The sequence below is a fragment of the Pteropus alecto genome, unplaced genomic scaffold (genome assembly GCF_000325575.1).
Source record: "Pteropus alecto unplaced genomic scaffold, ASM32557v1 scaffold385, whole genome shotgun sequence".
In the NCBI taxonomy this organism is placed as follows: domain Eukaryota; kingdom Metazoa; phylum Chordata; class Mammalia; order Chiroptera; family Pteropodidae; genus Pteropus; species Pteropus alecto.
This window is the reverse complement of record NW_006436543.1, coordinates 80,945-100,036: the sequence shown is the minus strand read 5'-3', so window position 1 is coordinate 100,036 and position 19,092 is coordinate 80,945. Positions and strand designations below refer to the sequence as shown.

The following is a 19,092-nucleotide window of genomic DNA, read 5'->3' as shown; positions in this document are numbered from 1 at the left end:
TCTCCCTAATTTAACATTTTGGAGTCTCTTTGTCTCTCTGTCTCTCTCCCTCTTTTTAACTCTTTCCTTCCCTCAACTCTCTCTCTTCCCTCACACACCTTCTTCTCCTTTTTCCTCTTCTTCCTCTCCCTCTTTCTCTTCTTTCTTTCTCTTTCTTTCTGTTTGTACACGTGTTGCTTTTTAGCTTTCTGATCACCAAATAAACATACCGTTTTCCTCACTTAAATTGTTGTATAAGATTTTTCCTCTCCATGTTGGTACCTATTCTTCATTATTGTCTCTTATAAGCCGTATGAACCTAGGCAATCTCTGTGCCTCAGTTTTCTCATTTTTCAAGTGAGATAATGGTAATACTTTCTTCATAGCACTGTTGTGAGGGCTGAGTTAATACATTTAAAGTGCCTAGAACAGTGTATGTTATAGTGTTACTCAATAAATTTAGCTATAAGTATTATTTTTATCATTAATAGTTTAAAACATCATTATTTACCACTATACTACTATTTTTAGTTATTTATATCGCTTTCATTTTAAAGTGACACTCAATGAGCATCTCTTTATGTGAAGCTTTTATTTCTCTATTTCTAATTATATCCTAGGGATTGATTCTCAGAAGGTGATTATGGTTAAAAGTTACAAATGTTTTTTGGGCTCAGCGGCCTTGAGATTTGACTATTCTGGGTTGGCTGCCCAAGTGGATTAAGCTGACTTATCACAAATCTCTCCATTACTCTGTTATTGGAATCACGGAGATTCAGGCCTGGCTCTAGGCAGAGCTGAGATGAAGGTGAAAGTTCTTTAGTTTCCTCCATTCCTCTCCTTTCTATTCTCTTTTTGCACCCTTCTCTTCATTCATTCCCTAACTATTTTGCAGAAAACTGTCTGTGTAACAGACACTATATTGGGTACTGACTGGGTAAAGAAAGCCTCATCCCTGCCTTGAAGGAGCATGATTCCAATTTATGAAACTGTGATGACAAGACAGGACATGAACTAAACTGTGGGAGCACCAGAGATCTCTCCCGATCGAGACATGGGGTTTTAAGGCTTTCTGGAGGAGATAAAAAGAGTTAAGGCAGGCAGAAGTTAGTCAGATAAAGACATGAAATTGACTCTGCCATTTTTACTTACTAAACGTAGGACCCAAGGCAAGCTTTTAGATTTCTTAGCCTCAATTTCCTTAGAATGGATATGATTGTGCCTACTCGATAAATTGTTGTGAAAGGCATAGAGAATAGTTTGTCAAGAACTTGGTACATAATGACAATAGCAAACAATTACATAGCATTTACCAGATGTTATTCTCATTCAATATATTATTGAATTTCTCAGGCAATTATCTTAGGCAATATAACTCATTGAATACACATAACAACCCCATGATATGGATGCTTCTATTACATTTATTTTACAAATGAAGAAACTGAAGGCAAAGGTATATGAGCTTGTTATATAGTTCATAAGTGGATAAACTAGAATTTTAACCTGTGCTTTAAATTGCTATCCTATAGAGTCTCCATAAAAAGTACAAAAAAATAGTGAATTATTATTAAAGCAGGAAGAGCACATGATGCAGGGAAAACAGTATGTAAAAAGGACAGGTAGTAAGAGACAGCATAATATTTTGGCTTACGTATAAGACTGGTTCTGGCGAATATTATTTTATCAGTTAGGAATCTCATTTATGACAATAGAAACTGACTCAGACTAGCCTAAGCTAATGATGTTGGGAGAATGTCAGGGGGCGCACACAATGGGAAGCTGAAGGACGGGCTTGGAAACATGTAGAATCTGTGAAAACCCACCTCCGTAGGCATTGTGGGGAAGCAACAGTTTAATGAGTGACATCTGGAAAGAATAACACCCAATCCCCACCCAGATGACTCAAAATCAAAGTCTTCAGAGACAATGTTATTATCCAAGCTTAGCAACATGCACCAACTCTGGTCCCACCCCAGGGCCAGGGACAAGGAGGATCTGAGCCCTTCATCTTCTGTTATGAGAAATGGTTTCCAAGAACTTTCCTCTTTCTAAGGCTACATGTGGGACAGAGTTATTTCCCCACAAGAAAATTAAGGTGCTGTTAGGATGGGAGTGGGTGCTGGAAGCTAAATAACACGGTCCACTATATGGATTAAGAAAGCAATAACAGTTGATACGTAGGTACCATTTCTTACATCATCAAACACTGAGGTATTTATTTAAACACTGAAGCTTTGTGTTCCGGGACAGAAAGCTATTTGATCATTTTCACACTGCAAAAAACATGTAGACAGAGTCCTCATTACGCTTGACAGATTTGAAACATTTCTGGAAAAAATAATCGCCAAAAGATTATTCTTTTACATCTTGTGTTTGAAGCCTGATATGTATCTCTCCCTCATCCTCAGGGTTTAAATGATGGTTTACTGGCTTTTTCTCTTCTCTTCCAGCTTCTTGGTAAAGAGCTGATTCTTGGACTAAAATTAAGGTAGATGAATTATCACAGAAATTATATTTTCTGCTTATTGTTGGGTTCTTCTTTCACATAGAGTTGGAGAATTTTAGAAGAGAAAGAAATATTAGAGATTACCTATTTTCTTCATTTTATAGATGAGAAAACTAAGACCTAAAGACGTTTTATGGCCTGTCCAAGGTCAGGCAGAAGCAAAATTCATATCTTTTCACAACTCTGCTTTTCCATTCTAGCACATAGCCCGTGAAATAATTTTTTCCAGATTTTTTTTATGATTCACAAAATAACTCAGATCCTTCAACAAACTGTCTGAGCTTCTAAATTCTGGGGATTATATTCCCTATTCATGGGAAAATCTGACTCGATTTCTCTCCTTTAATTTTCCTGCACCCCAGTGCTGTCTCCCTTCTCCCATTTCTACCTCTTTCAGCATCTGCATCTTGTCAGTGTGCAGTCGATCATACCACAAGGATCATTATGCTCTGCTCATTTCATAAGTGTGAGTCTCCTCTCCTGAGCTCCAGGCCCTAGGCCACTGCACTACATAACAGTAGTTCAATAAATGTGTGAATGGAAACTTATAGGTTGGTTGGTTTGATTTGCCAACCACCTTTTTTTTTGCAGCTTGCTTCTGACTTTTAGTACACCTTGGCTTTGCTCTCCCAAGGCTTCAGGCTGCCAGAGTGCTCACTGTAGCAACCTACTCAGCTGTAGCCATGTGTCCATCTCTTTCCTGTTGTCTTCCTCACTACCCAAATGAGACCATTAGTATCTTGGGCTTCATTGCCTTTGTTATCTTTAATAATCATATTATTGGGCAAAAATGGAGAATGTCTGAGTGATATTGTGATTTATAAGAAATATATATTTGGTCATTTATATGACCAAAATACATATCTCATATATATTTGATCTTCCTCCACAATTCCTGGCTCACAGTATTGGGGACATCTTGAATTTTCCTGAGTGCTGAGAATGAAAAAGGTGTATTTTATTATGTTAATGAGGTGACTTTTGGAAAGGGTGGGAGTTAATTGCCAATGGAACCAACCATGTGATTAGAGGGTTGGAATTTTCAATCCTACTCTTGACCTCCGAGGAAGGGAGAGAGGCTGGAGGTTGAATAAATCACAATGGCCAATGATTTAATCAGCCATGACTATGTAACAAAGCCTCCATAAAAAACCGAGGATGGGGTTCCCAGAACTTTTAGGTTGATGAACACTGTAGAGATGCAAAGAGAGCCGTGTGCTGGAGAGGGCATAGAAGTTCCGCCCCCCCTTCCCACATGCCTTGCCCTATGCATTTCTTCCATTTGGCAGTTCCTGAGTTATAGCCTTTTATAATAAACCAGTGATCTAGAAAGTAACATGTTTCTCTGAGTTCTCTGAGCTGTTCTAGCAAATTGGACCCAAGGAGGGGGTTGTGAGAACATCTGATTTATGTCAGTTGGTCAGAACTACAGATAACAATCTGGATTTGCAATTAGCTTTCTGGGTTATAGAGGGTCATTGGAACCTCCAATACGTAGCCACTTGATGAGAAGCCCAGGTAGCCTGGGCTTGAAGCTGACATTTGAAGTGTGTGTGTGTGGCGGGGGGGGGCAAGGAGCAGTCTTGTAGGATTGAGCCCTTAACCTATGGAATCTGATGTTATCTCCAGGTAAATAGTGTCAGAATTGAATTGAATTCTTGGACACCTTTCTGATATCCAAGAATATTTCTGTTGGCGTGAAGGGAACCAACTCCCCACTCTCCCTCCCCCCATTGGAATTGGGTCTAGGAACCCTAATTTAGACTGTTTAAGATACATATTGTTGCATTAGAAACAACAATCATTTATTATTTCCCATGAATCCATGGCTGGATGGTTTTGTTGATCTAGCTAATCTTGGCTGGGCTTGCTCACGCACCTCTGTTAGCTGCTGGGGCTGGTTGGTCTAGAATAGCTTTAGCTAGAACATCTTGACTTTCCTCCACATGACCTTTCGTCTTCCAACAGGCTAGCCCAAGCTTGTTGTCATGGTGGTGGCCAAATTGAAAGAGGGAGGAGAAACTCAAAGGCTCTTTTTTAAGCCTCTGCTTGTGTTGAGTTTGATATTGTCCCATTGGTAAAAGCAAGGCACAAGGTCAAGCACAGGGTCAGTGGGGAGGGCAGAGAGATCAGATTCAGGGAAGTATGAAAACTGGGACTCCTAGTACAATCAATGTAGTACAATATCCAAATTAAGATAGCTTTACAATTATCTAAGCTGGTTGGTTGCTGTATACATAACCAACCAACTAGCTTAGATAGTATATTTTATATGTGTAACGTGTATACAAATTACATATATACAAATATATAGGGATGTATATATGTGTGCAGTTTTAATCCAAAGTAATAATAGTAATCAATGGAGTAGTAACCTACAGAGTAGACATTGGTTGTCTTTTGCCACCCTTCCAAAAATGGACCCCATGTCCATTTTTCCTATTTGCAAAAATACCTGATTTCTTTAAGAGCGAACGGCTCCTCTCCTACTCTCAGTATATGCAGTTTTGAGAAAGTGGCACATAAGCATGTTTGAGTGAATTAAAGCATCATTTCCCTCTGGTAACAGTGATGGGTACATGTCTCAAGTCGAGTTAGTAAGAGACTCAATGCCAGGGTTGTATTTAAAAGAGGTTCCCCACCGAACTCCTGTTAGGTCATGAACCTAAATGTATATAGTGTGAGAGCTGCTTCAGTCACTGCTACTGTGCAGCCAACAACAGATACAGACAAACTAAACTCCGGTGATGATTTTTGAGCTGCTGGATCCATCTGTATCTGAAGTTAGATATATGACTCATTTTTTCATTTACATGAGCCAATAAATCTTTTATTTACAAGAGCCAGTAAATCTTCTATGCCCATAATTCCAGTTCAGTTTCACATGTGTTACCTGGACTGCACTACCAATCTTCCAACAATATTGCTATCCTACTTTTGACCCCTCAAGTTCACCCTCACGTCTCAGCTCTTTAACAAAGCCTTCAAGGTTATTATTATCCCATGCCCCTGCTCTCCGACAACACTGAACTGTTTGTAATGCTCTGCCCAGACTGAGCTCTTTTCACCTTGGTGTCTTTGTTTATGTTGTCCTCATGAATGGTATCTCCCATAGCAGCCAAGACTTAGTGCCAGTCATTGAACTGACCTCACTGTAGTGTAGTGGACTGTTTACCTGTCTATCTCCGGACAAGACTTGCAGGCAAGGAGCATGTCTTATTCTTTTTTGTATCCCGGCACTAGCACAATGCCTAGCGTAGAGCAGGCTGTCAGTGAATATTTGCTGATGGGAGGATGAATGGATGCATGGATCTCTAGCCCTCTGATTGCATAGGAAAGGAAAATGAACATTTCTTTGAGGGGTATTCTACCTGTTTAACAGGACCATAAGCAAGTCTGCAGCGGAGTGTATGAAGCTGCCAAGTGGGAGGAAACAAAAACAGAATATTTAGGGTTGAGCAGTGAAATGGAAATGAATATGATCACTTGTGCTGGAACTGTCATTCCTTGCAGCAGTGATAATAACAAGGCATAAATATTCATGATGCCATTATTCAGAGAGTTATGAAGTGTTAGCGGAGGATGTAGTGCCTGGAATTTTTGCTTCAGTGCCTGAAATTATTACTGATAAATTTTTCTTTTTAAAAAAGGAAAACCAACAAACTAGTGGTCTCTGAGAGCTAGTGAGATAATTAGAAACTTTCATGGTAATACTAAGTAAAAGGAAGGTTCTAGCCAGTACCAGCCCAGGGAACTGCTATCTAACTAGATTTTTATTGGAAAAATTGTTAGAGTTGGCTCTCACTCCTAGTGGCAACCCAGGTCTGATTATTTACAATAGTCTCCTCTTTCCTGCCAAAGAACATGCATAAATTTAAATTCCCGAGACTAATCACAGAGTGTGATTTTATTATTTAAAAACATTTATTATTTCCTTTGGATTTTAGATACCATACATGCTCATGGGAGAATATCTGGAAAACATAGATATGTATAAAATAAAAATAATATAATTCTACCACTACAGGTAACTATTTTGGTATATTTTCTTTCAGTTTCTTTTCTAAAAAATATAGAATTTCAGTACTGATTTGGTGGGATATAACATAGGATTGTGTAATTGAGGCCTGAACTGTCTCTCACGTCTGTTCTTACAAGGCTCTAGTCTCATTCATGAGGGTCCCATCCTCATGACCTAATCACCGCCCAAAGGCTCCGCCTCCTAGTGACCATCAGATTGTGGGGCAGGATTTCAACATATGAATTTTGGGAGGACACAAACATTCAGTCCATAACGACCCTCTACCTCTCCATGCTAACTCCTATTTATACCTTCGGGTGGATAACACACTAGAAGTGGGCACAAGGTCAAGTTATATTGATGAAGTATGTTGAGGGGAAACAAAGGGAATGTTTGGTTTGTTTCTAAACCATTAACAGCTGAGACTAAACCTTGTCAGCTTTCAGTGGAGAGTGACCAGATCAATACCCTCTGGAGCACTGCTTCTCAAACTTTAAAGTGCATATGAATCATCCAAGGAGAGTGTAAAGATGGAGATCTCCTTCCATAGGTCTGGGAAGGAGGCTGTGAGGATTCATTTCTAATAATTCTCATGTCAGTGGATGAAAGACCAGACTTCGGGAAGCAGGGCAGTAGATTTAGACTATGAGGGTCATGACGAAGGACACTGTCTCCATTCCCATTTTATCCCCAGACTTGGCATAATGCCTGGTATAAAAGCTCTCAATAAATATTTGCTGAATTGAATTATGGGGGACACTGGCTACAAGGACAAATTTTGTAGCAGAATTTTCTGTTAGAGTAAACTCATAGCCAAACACCAAATGAACAATAAAACAATTATAACTAAACATGTGTTTATCTAGTACTCTGGAGTTTCTTACGTGCTTTAATTAACGATTGCTTATTTGACTCTTACTCTTACAATAATCCTCTGAAGAGGAGCTGTCATTATTATTTTTCCATTATGGATGGTAAAAGCAAGCAGAGAAGGTAAGTTGTTGGCCTAAGGAACACTAGCAGCACATACACTGAAACAAAGGTCTTCTGAGAGCTAGTGTTTTCCTGCAGTACTCTGCAGCAAGAGTAATAACTTGACCAAAAGTGGGTTATGTAACTCTTGGTATCCAGCTTGAGGCTGTTGATGTCCATATTGCTCTGTAATTGCTACACACTTGGCACAGAAGAGCTAATATATCTAAAATATGGGCGTAATATGAGATTTGTCAAAAAATAACTCGCAAGTTTTCTCTGGCATGCTGGGACAAACCAGTTGCGTCTGGAGGTTCATCTCTCTCTCCCAGCAGAAGGGGTTACATCCACGCTCAGCTTCCCGTAGGACCAGAAATCTCCTCCTCCAAGGCAACATCCCACAGATCTCAAGGACTGTAGGGCGGGGCAGTGCATGCTCCCTCATGGCTCCCAACCAGTAGGCAGCGAGATCCCAATTGCCTGGCTACAAAATGGTCCTTTCAGATCATCACCCTTCTGCTAAGTTTCTTTCAAGTTTTCTCTAAAAGAGAGAACAACAGGGACGGGGGTTCCCCACCTGAACTCACAGCTCCAGTGTGTCTAGCACAGCACACAGGTCCTTGCGTGCCTTGAGATGAAGAGGAACACTCATACCTTCTTTTCTCTCACTGATACGTGTTTTAGAAATGTCTCTAATGAGGTCTGTTCCATAACCCATGCCTCGTGATGGTGTGGAATTCATCTGGGCTCTCTTATGGTAGGTGGCAGTCCTGAAGGGATCCACTTTAACCCACCTTGCATGACAGTGGGGGTTTAACTGTGATTTTTCAAGTTTAATCTCAGCTTTTTCTCTTTGCCACATTTTTCTAGTTTCCATAAACTTTTCTTCTGTGGCCTCTTTCCTAAAGCAGACCACAGTGCTAGGCACATTATAGATAAAATAATAGAAAGGTACCAAGTCAATATTTTATTTTTGGTAACCGTGCCCTGACCATCTATCTGGGGTTTCCATGAAGCAATCAGGATTGTTAATGGACGACATCATACCTGTTAGTGTGTCTGTGAGTAGTAGCATTCTGGAGGCTAAGTCAGGTCAATGGGACACCGGAACCTCAGCAGTCAAAGGAATGTTTTATTTATGAGGAGTCTGCATGTCCCAAGTCCTACATGTTTCTCTTTCTACTGAAACACCCTGCAGCTTCTGGACTGAGCATAACTGAGAGCGGGCTCTGTAAGCCTACCTGCTTGAGGTTTCCCGTAAGCCAGCAGGAAGGAGGAACACAGGCTTCCAGTGCTCTTGGAGGAGGCAAGGGATGGGAGAAAGAGCTCACGATCCTGTCAGAATTGTTGTGCATCAGGGAAGAAATTCTGGCCAAAAATGTGGAAAGTCCTGAGGGATAGTATAGTAGCATTTGTGATGTGCAGGTATGAATTCACCTTACAGAAATCTGAGCAAGAAATGTTATTTACATGTATATTATCACTTGGGTGCCGGGTGTGAACATGAATTTATAGTCCGCCAGTCTCCTGGATAGTAGAGAATAATTTCAATTAGGTAGGCAGCATAATGATTAAAAGTCTCAGCTTAAGGCCTTGGGTTCAAGGTCTAGCTATGCCATTTACTTTTTTGTGGGTACTTTTTGACCTAAATCCATTTAGCCCACTCCTCGCCCTGCACTTCTGGCAACCACCAATCTATTCTCTGTATCAATGAATTAGTTTTTTTTTTTTTTAAAGTCCACTTATAAGTGAGATTATACAGTATTTGTCTTTCTCTGACTTATTTCACTTAACATAATGGCTTCAAGGTCCATCCAGGTTGTTGCAAATGGCAGGGTATCCTTTTTTTTTTTTTAAAGCCTCACATATTTATTACCGAACTAACCTACTAGTACAGAAGCATATTACATATAGAAGAAAATTATTTTTCCAATAAATTCTCAATAAAACATGTCCAACTGTCCAGATAGTAGTGATCTTCTCAGTACTTTGGTAAGGTCCAAGCAACCTGGATATAGCATATACATGTGTGCCATCTCAGGTGTGATTCCTCATAGACTCAGCATGGTTCCTCTTCAATGTGTCCTCTTGGAGTCGTATTTGATTTTATTATCAGTTTTCATTTGAATCCTTTGGGGATTGGGCTGATTCTGCTTTTATTTCTTGGCCAGGAACCACTTGGTCCTGAAAGTCTTTTGAGAAGACATGGCGAGTAAGATCACAATGGCGGAGAAAGAGCTGGGTTTCCTTATTCTTATGGCTGAATAATATTCCATTGTGTATATATATACAATATTTTCTTTACCCATTTATCCAATGGTGGATACTTAAATTGCTTCTATGTCTTGGCTATTGTAAACAGTACTGCAGTGAACATGGAGATGCAAGTTATCTCTTCAAGTTAGTCTCTTCGTTTTCTTTAAATAAATTACCCAGAAGTGAAAATTTTGGATCATATGGTAGTTCTATTTTTAATTTGAGAAACCTCCATACTGTTTTCCATAGTGGCTGCACCAACTTACATTCCCGCCAACAGTGCACAAGTGTTCTCTTTTCTCCACATCCTCGCCAGTACTTTTTATTTCTTGTCTTTTTGACAACAGCTAGTCTAATGGGTGTGAGGTGACATTTCATTGTGGTTTGTGATACTCTTTCTTGACACCTTTAGTAATGCATTTAAATTCTCTAATCCTGTTTGTCTAGAATACCAAGCAAGCAAACAAGCTCACTCTGTATGTTGTTGAGGAGATGAAACAAAGAAGTAGCACAGTTCTGGCACATGGCATGAGAACTCACTAAATGTTAGCTCTTGAAATGGAATCCATACCAGAATCTTTTGTCTCCTAGGACTTGATGTCATACTTGCTTCTGCTTTTCAGTCACTTCATTTCTAGAGTAGAGCAGTCACTTCTGTAAGTTCCTAAAGAGTTACAGGCATTGCTTTGATAGAGCATATGGCTCAAAGTTTCCACATAAAGATGTGGCTATGTGCCTAGCTGGCTTTCCTTTTTGTCTACTCTCTTTTTCTTCTTTCCATGTCCCGCCCTCTGTCCCCATCGACTCTGGTCTCTTCCTCATTTTTATTCAGTTGGATATGGCTCCATATATTTATAGATCGAGATGATTTGGAGCTGTGGAGTTTGATTGCCAGGTTTTATTTTCCTGTTGCCAACTTTCTATAAGCCCAGCTAAATCAGCTGACCTTCCAGCTCAGACCAAGCCCACTCTCTGATGGTCCTTTAAGATTTTGGCAGTATGCTGGATATCAAAACGTCTATGCCCCTATGATGTACTTCTCCTATAGAGGTTAGAAGAAATTGGGTTGTTTGTCTGATTGAGTAGTGGGTGCATGATCCCTACTTACATCTGTCTCTTGGCCTCTCTTAATCACCTAACTTCTCAGTTTCCTCAAACTGTTGTGGTTTACCCTGCTGTCCTAAAGAAATTATTAACAACATCTTCTGGTTCAGAAGATACATTGTAAGGTCATTTTATCATTTGCGATTGGTATATCTGGTGTACATTTAAGCTTCTTTTCAAATAAAAAAGATGGTGGGTTACAAGGCAAAAGATTATTTTTTTCAGTACAATAACAAGAACTACGAGAAGAAAAATCAGATTGAAGTCACAATTTCAGAAACAGCGCTTCAGTGTCTTCTTTATCTGGTGTGAACTGGAATGTGTTTATATCGAAGCAAGAGTGTTTTGGAAAATTTAGAAGAGGCTTGCCATATTATTTACATTTTAAGTGGTCAACCCTTGTTCAGTGGAATAAGTATAAGCAAGCTAAGAATGCTCAAGGGAAAACACACACACACACATCACACATTTTTAATGCTTTTTAAACCTTTTGCTCTTCTTTTTCTCACCTTACTTCATGTTACTGGGTAGAATGCATCTTCCACAAAGAGGTGCGAATGAGAAATCTAATAATACTCCAAACTAGAGAGAATTGGTAGTTTTTTCATCCTAAAATTGTGCAGCCATGTTAAGATACAACAGAGAGAAATCATTCAAGAAGCGGGGAGGGAAAACTCCCAGCACTGTTACCATCAACTATTTCTACCTGAACAGAAGAGACATGAGGTGGTGTAAATGCCACATACTATCAAGCCATACCAGTGACACAGGACCACAGTGGATAGAAAGAGAAAATACACACACATATGGCCGACAAAGCCTGTACTGCATATAGGATAATGCCTTCATTTATAGCAGTTGCAGCTGTGGTGAAAATTCAAGGCTCCTAAGACAGGCTATTTACCTGGTTCACAAGTTCTCACCTATCCGGAGAAATATATACTCTTGCAATTACTCATGGTACACATCATGTGTTAACCAACTCCTTCTGTTCCCTGTTCTAAGAAAGGGCACAGGGCTGTAATAGATGCAATACAAAATGCTGCCACCTGGTACATGGTCGAGAGGGAAAGGATAGCAAAATCCTAGAGGAACTAAAATGGACAAGGAAACAACGGGCAGCTTAATGTTTCCTTTATCAGCTGTCTAGCAGTAGACAGACCAGGCTTTACAATAAGTTACAAAGAAAAAGGTGGACCTTATTCTTTCATTAAAGCACTACCAGGCCTCATGAGCAGTTAAATAAGTTTCTCAGACATGACATACTCTAATTTATTCCTGGTTACTCTGAATGATGGCGTGATTTATATTCAGCTCCAGGTTGTCTGTCTTTGACATTCTACCCGCTCACATATTTGCATATTCAGAAGCTGTATGAGCACAAAATATTAAAATGAAATCCACTATACGTTACAGTAGAATGACATATAATTTATTCATATATCTGACAGGCAGTACTCAAAATTCATTTAAATAAGCAAGTGATTACACAAATGTCTAATAATACTAAAATGATAGAAGGTATAAAATACCATGGGTATGAAATGCCATGGTAAATATTATTCAACAGACTACAATCATAATTCCAAACTAAATCATGGTTTTGTAAATGATTTTTAGCAGTTTTGGAACGATTTGATCTTTTCCCCCTTCCAAGCAATTTACTTCTTGATACAATCAAGGTCGTTATTTTCAAGAAATATTGCAGAATGACATAGCTTAGGTTCCTCTCTTGCAATACATTTTCTTGCAGATTGTATTTTAATATTGCCTCTTGACAGAGAAAACAAACCAGTTAACACTGAGTTCCCCAGGCAAAGATGCTTGGATTAGAACAGTGCTAGGGTGTAAGTCTGAGTTCAGCAAGAGGCAGGCAGTGAAAAACCTTTCACAGCTTTGAAGTATGCATACTTCCTTTCTGAGGCTCCAAGCATCATACACATATTTAGGCATGAAAGCCTGTGAAATTATGGGAATAAAATAACTTAATATCCAGACGACTATGACAGAATTGCAACTATGGGTAAATTACAATATAATTCTGCAGGTACTTCAAACAAAAACAGCACCTACCTAAATTTGCTTCTTATAAGCCTTGTTACATTTTTGTGAAGCACAGCTATGTTTGCAGGAATGGTTTGGCTTATCATGTGTCTGTCTGTATTATTTTAAGTCTTATACTTAATTGGAATGAGGCCCAAGCATGAACCTGGCTTGAAAAGCTAGCAGCAATAGTCATGAAACATATCAATAAATTAAAAGGCTTCCACAGAACAAGATTCAGATAAATCTCTTACATATAAAATACAGCTAGAGAAATACAATTCTTCAATGTTGAGTTATGAGAGGGAGGAAAACAATCTAAAAAAATAGAAAACTCTCTCCATACCTGGGTGTCAAGGCAGGATGTAACACTGCATAATGCCACAATATGAGCAGTCACTGGATGGCAGATACTCCAGAAACAGTGGTATCTGGGGATCTGGTAATTATGACCAAGAGATGAAAATACTGTACGAAAAGGCATGCATACAATCACCGTGTGCATTCAATGTGTGAGCTGGGACCTAAGCAGAGATATACCATGACAATGAGGCAGTGTTCTGGGGTATCCATTAAAATCAGCATGGGCAACTACATGTTGATTAAACCTTCCGAGGCAGCAAAGTGTGGGCACAATGCCATGTCTGGGTTCTGCAGCTGTTTTACGATCCTCTTACGGAATTTCTCCCGCACACGATTAAATTCCATTATGTCCATGGGGTCCTCTTCAATCCAAAACTTATGAAACTCGTGCATCAAATAGCCTATTAGAGATAAGATAGTGATAAGAATGCAGGAGAAAAAACAATCTCAAATCACATTCGAAATCACCCTAAATGCTGAAAGAGATGTCAAACCAAATAATGGCAACTGTGGAGCTCAAAGAGATCAGAATATTTAAATAAAAGTATTTCATAGCAAATACTACTGTTAAAAATTATTCTTCAAAACCAGTGCAGTACAAACTACTAATCTGCAACATTTTTCCAATTGGTCCTGGAATCATTCTCACTTTTCTCAAGCAGGAATACAAATAAATTCTGACATCTCTTGAAAATGAATCACATGTGAAACATATTCTGAAAGGCCAACAGCAATTGGCCCCCTTATTAAATTAACATAATGGTCTAATTTTCCAAAATTACCCCCATTCAACCTTTTTTTCTTTTGATATTTGATTTGAGTAAAGTTTTAAATAACCCTGACAAATCAAACAAATGTGTTCTGACAATCTATCATGAGACAATAAAAATTGTAAATCAACTCTAAACAACACAGACTGGTTATTAAACTATATGAAATTGTTAATAAGACTTTCCTGCTCTGAAGCATAATTTCATATTCAAATACTTTTGTGTCTCAGAAATGTTATCTATGAATGATCTGGATTGGGAAAATTTTTGGAATAAATGTACTTATTTGTTATGAGAATCTATTCATTGTGTTCTGTTTCCCCACTGTGTCCTCTTCTCCATCACATTTAGAATGGAAACATGAATAGCTTTTTAAAAGGATGATGATATTTATTTACATGTAGTAAACCTATTGCAAGCTCAAGTGTCTCTATATGTATTAGGAGAAAAGCATTTGAGGGAATATTCCTAGTTTAAAAAAAAGAAAACCAAAGATTAATCAAGCTTTTCTTTGTCTTAACATTAGAAGACAGTGGAAAGTAGGAGCAAGGATTCTGGAGCCAGAAACCTGGTTTGAATTCTAGTTCTTATACGTCAATGGGAAAGGAGTGAGCAGCAGGAGGGGCATGGCAAGAGAATTTTGAAACGAACATACTCAATTCCAGTTGTAAAAAAAAAAATTGATAGGTTTTGTTTTTCTGGTAACTAGCTACTTATGGGAAAAACCTTTAACAGTTCCATAAACAGATTTTAAAAAATCTTTATCCATGTCTCACTATAACGCAAACTTAGAAGTGACCTTCGCTCCTCCCAAACACACACTGCCAGATGTTGGTCCATTGACAAACTTACTTGATTACTCATTCATTACATTATTAAGTATATTTGTACATCATTTAGTATATAGACTCTCTACAACTATAGGAGAAAGGGTGGTAAGGAGAAAGAGAATTTATTTTACTTTTTGGCAGGGGTTCGGCTGTTCCATTTCTTTTAGAATTGGACTACCTTTGGGATCTCCACACACATTAACACATTATGTTAATTTGTGTTAACAAAAGTTAACATATAGATTGCTTTTAACATCTCTGATGTGGACATATGCCAACCCTTACCCAAATGCCTATGGGTTACCCAACCCAGGGCCCACTGCTACCATTATGAGAACTTGAACACATCAGAGAAGCCCTAGATCAGAGGTATCAGTGACCCCAGGAGCCATCTCATCCATCTCCGCTCCATCTGATACTTGCATTCCCTAAGGCAGCAGCCAGCCTTGAACTCTTCTGGTGAGGAAACTGACATTAGTCTGTTCCACTGAAGAACCTGATTCTTAAAAGGTTCTTTCTCACACTGAGCCTAAAATGTTGGCCTGTATTTCTTGGAACATACTCAGTGTTTCTTCAATTCAGGTATCTGAAGTGCCTTTTATGCCCTGAGCGTATCTCTTTTCCAGGTTAAGCATCCCTATTTCTCATTACCACTTCCCACATGCCATGACTTGGAGTCTGTTTATCATCCTGGTTAGTTCAGTACACACCGACAGAAACTTGTTTCCTCTAACCTCAGTATCTTATTCAATCAAAACAATTCAATCATCTGTCCATCTCAGTGACTGGGCAAAATCCTAAAGTATCTCAAGAATGGTATGGGGGTCCCTGTTAAAAATGCAGATCCTTCCAGATTCAACCAGGCATCACAGTTCGGTAAAATGAATCTCATTCATGTCACTAAAGTTTGAGAAACATTGGTCTAAAAAATGCTCTCCTTTTAAGTTCCCTTGGCTTCTTTCTAAATATTTTATACTTCTAAATGAAATCTATGATCATTTATAATTTCTTCTTCCCTTGCTACATAAAATACACACATAATTTTTCTGACTCGGCCTCTGAGCTGTTTTGTATATCGAGTCAGGTTTCCAATACTATGCATTAAAAGCACCCATGACGAATTAAAGGCATTTCATTAGTATCTCATGAATGATAAGGTCTTCATTTCCATTGAAATAAAGAAACAGGTACTATGAAAAATTATTAAGAATTCACTTTTCCACAATGTGCCTAAGAATATTCACTGTTTTATAATGTGCAGGTAAATTGCAACTTACTCTAAAGGTGATCTAATGTAGCACAGAGTTTTAGAAGAATGGAGATCCATTTGGTTTCCCCATTTCTCTACTTTACATGCAATCACAGAAAAACATTCTGAAAAGTTTAAAAGGCAGGCTAGGATAAGAGTAGAGGTGGGAGTAGTTAACAATCTGACACCACTCTCAGGATCCTTTCTCTGAAGGCTGCAAAAGTCAAGCTTTAAAGCTTGCAGACTGATTTCTTGAGACTCTCTTTCTCTAGCACATCAGGAAAACAATTAGAGACTGTATAAATTGATTTTAATCAAAATGAAGAAATAGTGGCTTGGCTTCCGGAGTACATGTTATAATCATAAAACTCCACTCCTTTATACAGCATCACAGGGTGTTCATAAATCTATTTGGTCAGTTGGTCAGTTGGCCCATCTGCCAATTAACAAATATGTAAAGATACGAGAAAAAGGTAGAGTTCCTATGCTTCCCAATTATTGATCTTTTGGAGAGAGGAATCCAGGTAGGCAATTTCAGAATATTATGTTAGCTAAGAAAGCTAACAAATAGAGGTCGGAAACAGAGGCCAGGCTATTGTTTGAAGTCTCTTATTTAATTTTTGCAACAGCTTTGTGGGGTAGGTAATGCTGATATACCTTCATTTTACAGATGAGGACACTGGGCTTTGAAAAGATACTTGAATAGGGTGTAATCACCCAATTACAGCTGGAAGCTGGAAGTTTGGAACTGAAATCAGATGACTTTCCACTGCTGTGCCAGTTGCCTTTTCCAGTGTATTCTCTTCCTTTGTACCTACTGAATAGGTCCTTCTTTTGAAGGTCAAAGAAAAGATAATTCTTCCCTCTCTTCTCACCTTTGTATGTTCCTTCTACTCACTACACACAACCTTACTTCATTTCAGTGGAGCTTTAGATAGAATGCAATTTTTGTAGCGTACTGCCTTGGCAGTACAGTGTTCACTGAATAGTACTGTAAAGTCAGAATGATAGAGCTATTATATTCTTATATTCTTTTATCTACATGGAATACCTGTTTTGAATATTAATTTGGCCTTTCAGTCCAAACCTGCAGCGTATTTGTTGTTGCTTGAATGTGTCTTGGTTTTGCTTCACTGCATTCAGTTAGTAGACAGCAGAGACATATGCAGGACACGGATAATCGCAAGAATATTACAGAGCTGACTTGAAGAACTGATGACGTCTGATGGAGGAACAATGAATTCAAGGCACAGTTTGCTTCTTCTAGAAAGGCTTGAGTCCCTTTGCCTATACCCCAATCCATAGGGGGATTGCTGCTTTTTCTAAAATCTTGTGAGGGCCTTGGGAAAACTAATCCTGTTGCATGCTTACTCACCTGGGCTCTTTTAATGTTTACTGAGGACTAACTATGGGGTTAGCTAACAAAAAAACATTTTATCCATCGTCTCATTTTATATTCACAGTAGTTCTGTAAGGAAGACTCATTTCTCATTTTATAGCTGAGATAACAGAGGCTTAGAGAGGTTAGGAAACATAGATCTGGCAGTCAATTTCGGTTGTCTTTAGAACCTGCACTCTTAAGTGCTTTGCAAGTTGGATTTAGAGGGTGAGAGACATGTTAAGTCAGACCAGAAGTTGACACATTAGATGTTATGCAAGGGCTGGGAAAGAGGAGAAATCTACAATGCCTGAAAATGTAAGTGAAGGTTTTCAACAACAACAAAAAATCAAACCAAAAGAGGAAGTTCAAAGGTCCCAGAGCAACCAAATCACAAAGATACCTCAGCTTTAACCCTTCTCTAGAGTGTTCTATAGAAACCTACATTGATAAGTAAGCCACTGGAAACTTACAGAATGTTTGTTGGAAGTGAGGCAATGTCGGAGCTTCTGGGGCGATGTTGTAGAAATGAGTTTTTAGAGCTCCGCTCACCAGTAGATTATATGCCAGGTCAGTTATGTTGATGCCCACAATTGCAAATGAGTACCTGTAAAGTGTAAACCACAAAACCAACTGCGTGTCACATATGGGAAATAAGTTTTAAAAATACAATAATCTGATTTAAAAATGCTATTAAATTATTAAGGTGGCAGGTTTCACTTTCCTCTTTGTTATCGAAACCCTGAATTTTGTAATTTATCAGAAAATTTCAATAATACGTACAAGAGAATTGAGAGATCATGTGCTTTGACTTGGTAATTCCTTTTCCAAATATATGAAAGAAAAAATTAAAAAACTGAGAAAGCTTTATATACAAAGATATTCATTACAGCATTATTGATAATGGCAAAGACATGGAAACTATTCGAATATCCTAAAGAAGGTGATTGGTGAAACAAATTATGGTAATCTAACATAACATATTCAGCCAATGAAAACTATATTCCTAAAAGACTATTTAAGCAAGATTTAAAACTTTATAGAACAAGCCAAGTTTTATTATATATACACAAATATGCACAGAAAGTAAGCCAGAATGAAATGCCACAAAATATTAATACAAGTCTGTTAGAGTAATAAGATTGGGATGATTTTTTTGTTTACTTTTCTATATTTTCTAAATTTTCTAAAATAAAGAACTTTTACCTTTAAAATGAGAAAAAATTTAAATAAGTATCTTAACACTCAGGGTATATTTTCTAGCCCTTTTCTACATGTCTATCAAAAATTAAATGAAAGCGTTTTTAAGTCCTATCTGATATAAATCCAGCACATTAAAAAAAAAGGAGTTCTCAGTTCAAAATATTTTTAGATGAAATGGGCATTATTAAAAAAAAAAAAACTTCTAAGTAAATTTTTATCTAAAAGCCTGATACTTGATAGAAATTCTTAAAACTACCATATAAAATTCTAAATGATAATTTCTAAAAATCATTTTCATATAGTTATACATTTCTAAACCTTGTCAATTGGTCACAGACGAAGTAGTGTTATATAATCATACAAATACATTAAAAAACAGATAAACAGGTCCTTTTAAAAATTCAACTGACTAACA

At 38.1% G+C, this 19,092-nt stretch overlaps 1 protein-coding gene across 3 annotated transcripts in view; it reads right to left on the bottom strand.

Annotated features, from left to right (window-relative positions):
* Window positions 1-12,251: 12,251 nt before the first annotated feature.
* ELMOD1 (ELMO domain containing 1) overlaps window positions 12,252-19,092 on the bottom strand; it is a 60,721-nt gene continuing 53,880 nt past the window's right edge. For all 3 annotated transcript variants that reach the window (XM_015590572.2, XM_015590571.2, XM_006913423.3), the window contains 2 exons: window positions 17,948-18,081; window positions 12,252-13,648 (listed from right to left, as the gene is read on the bottom strand). In XM_015590572.2, coding sequence (XP_015446058.1) covers window positions 13,476-13,648; window positions 17,948-18,081 — 307 coding nt within the window. In that variant the 3' untranslated portion in view covers window positions 12,252-13,475. The remainder of the gene's footprint in view (window positions 13,649-17,947; window positions 18,082-19,092) is intronic.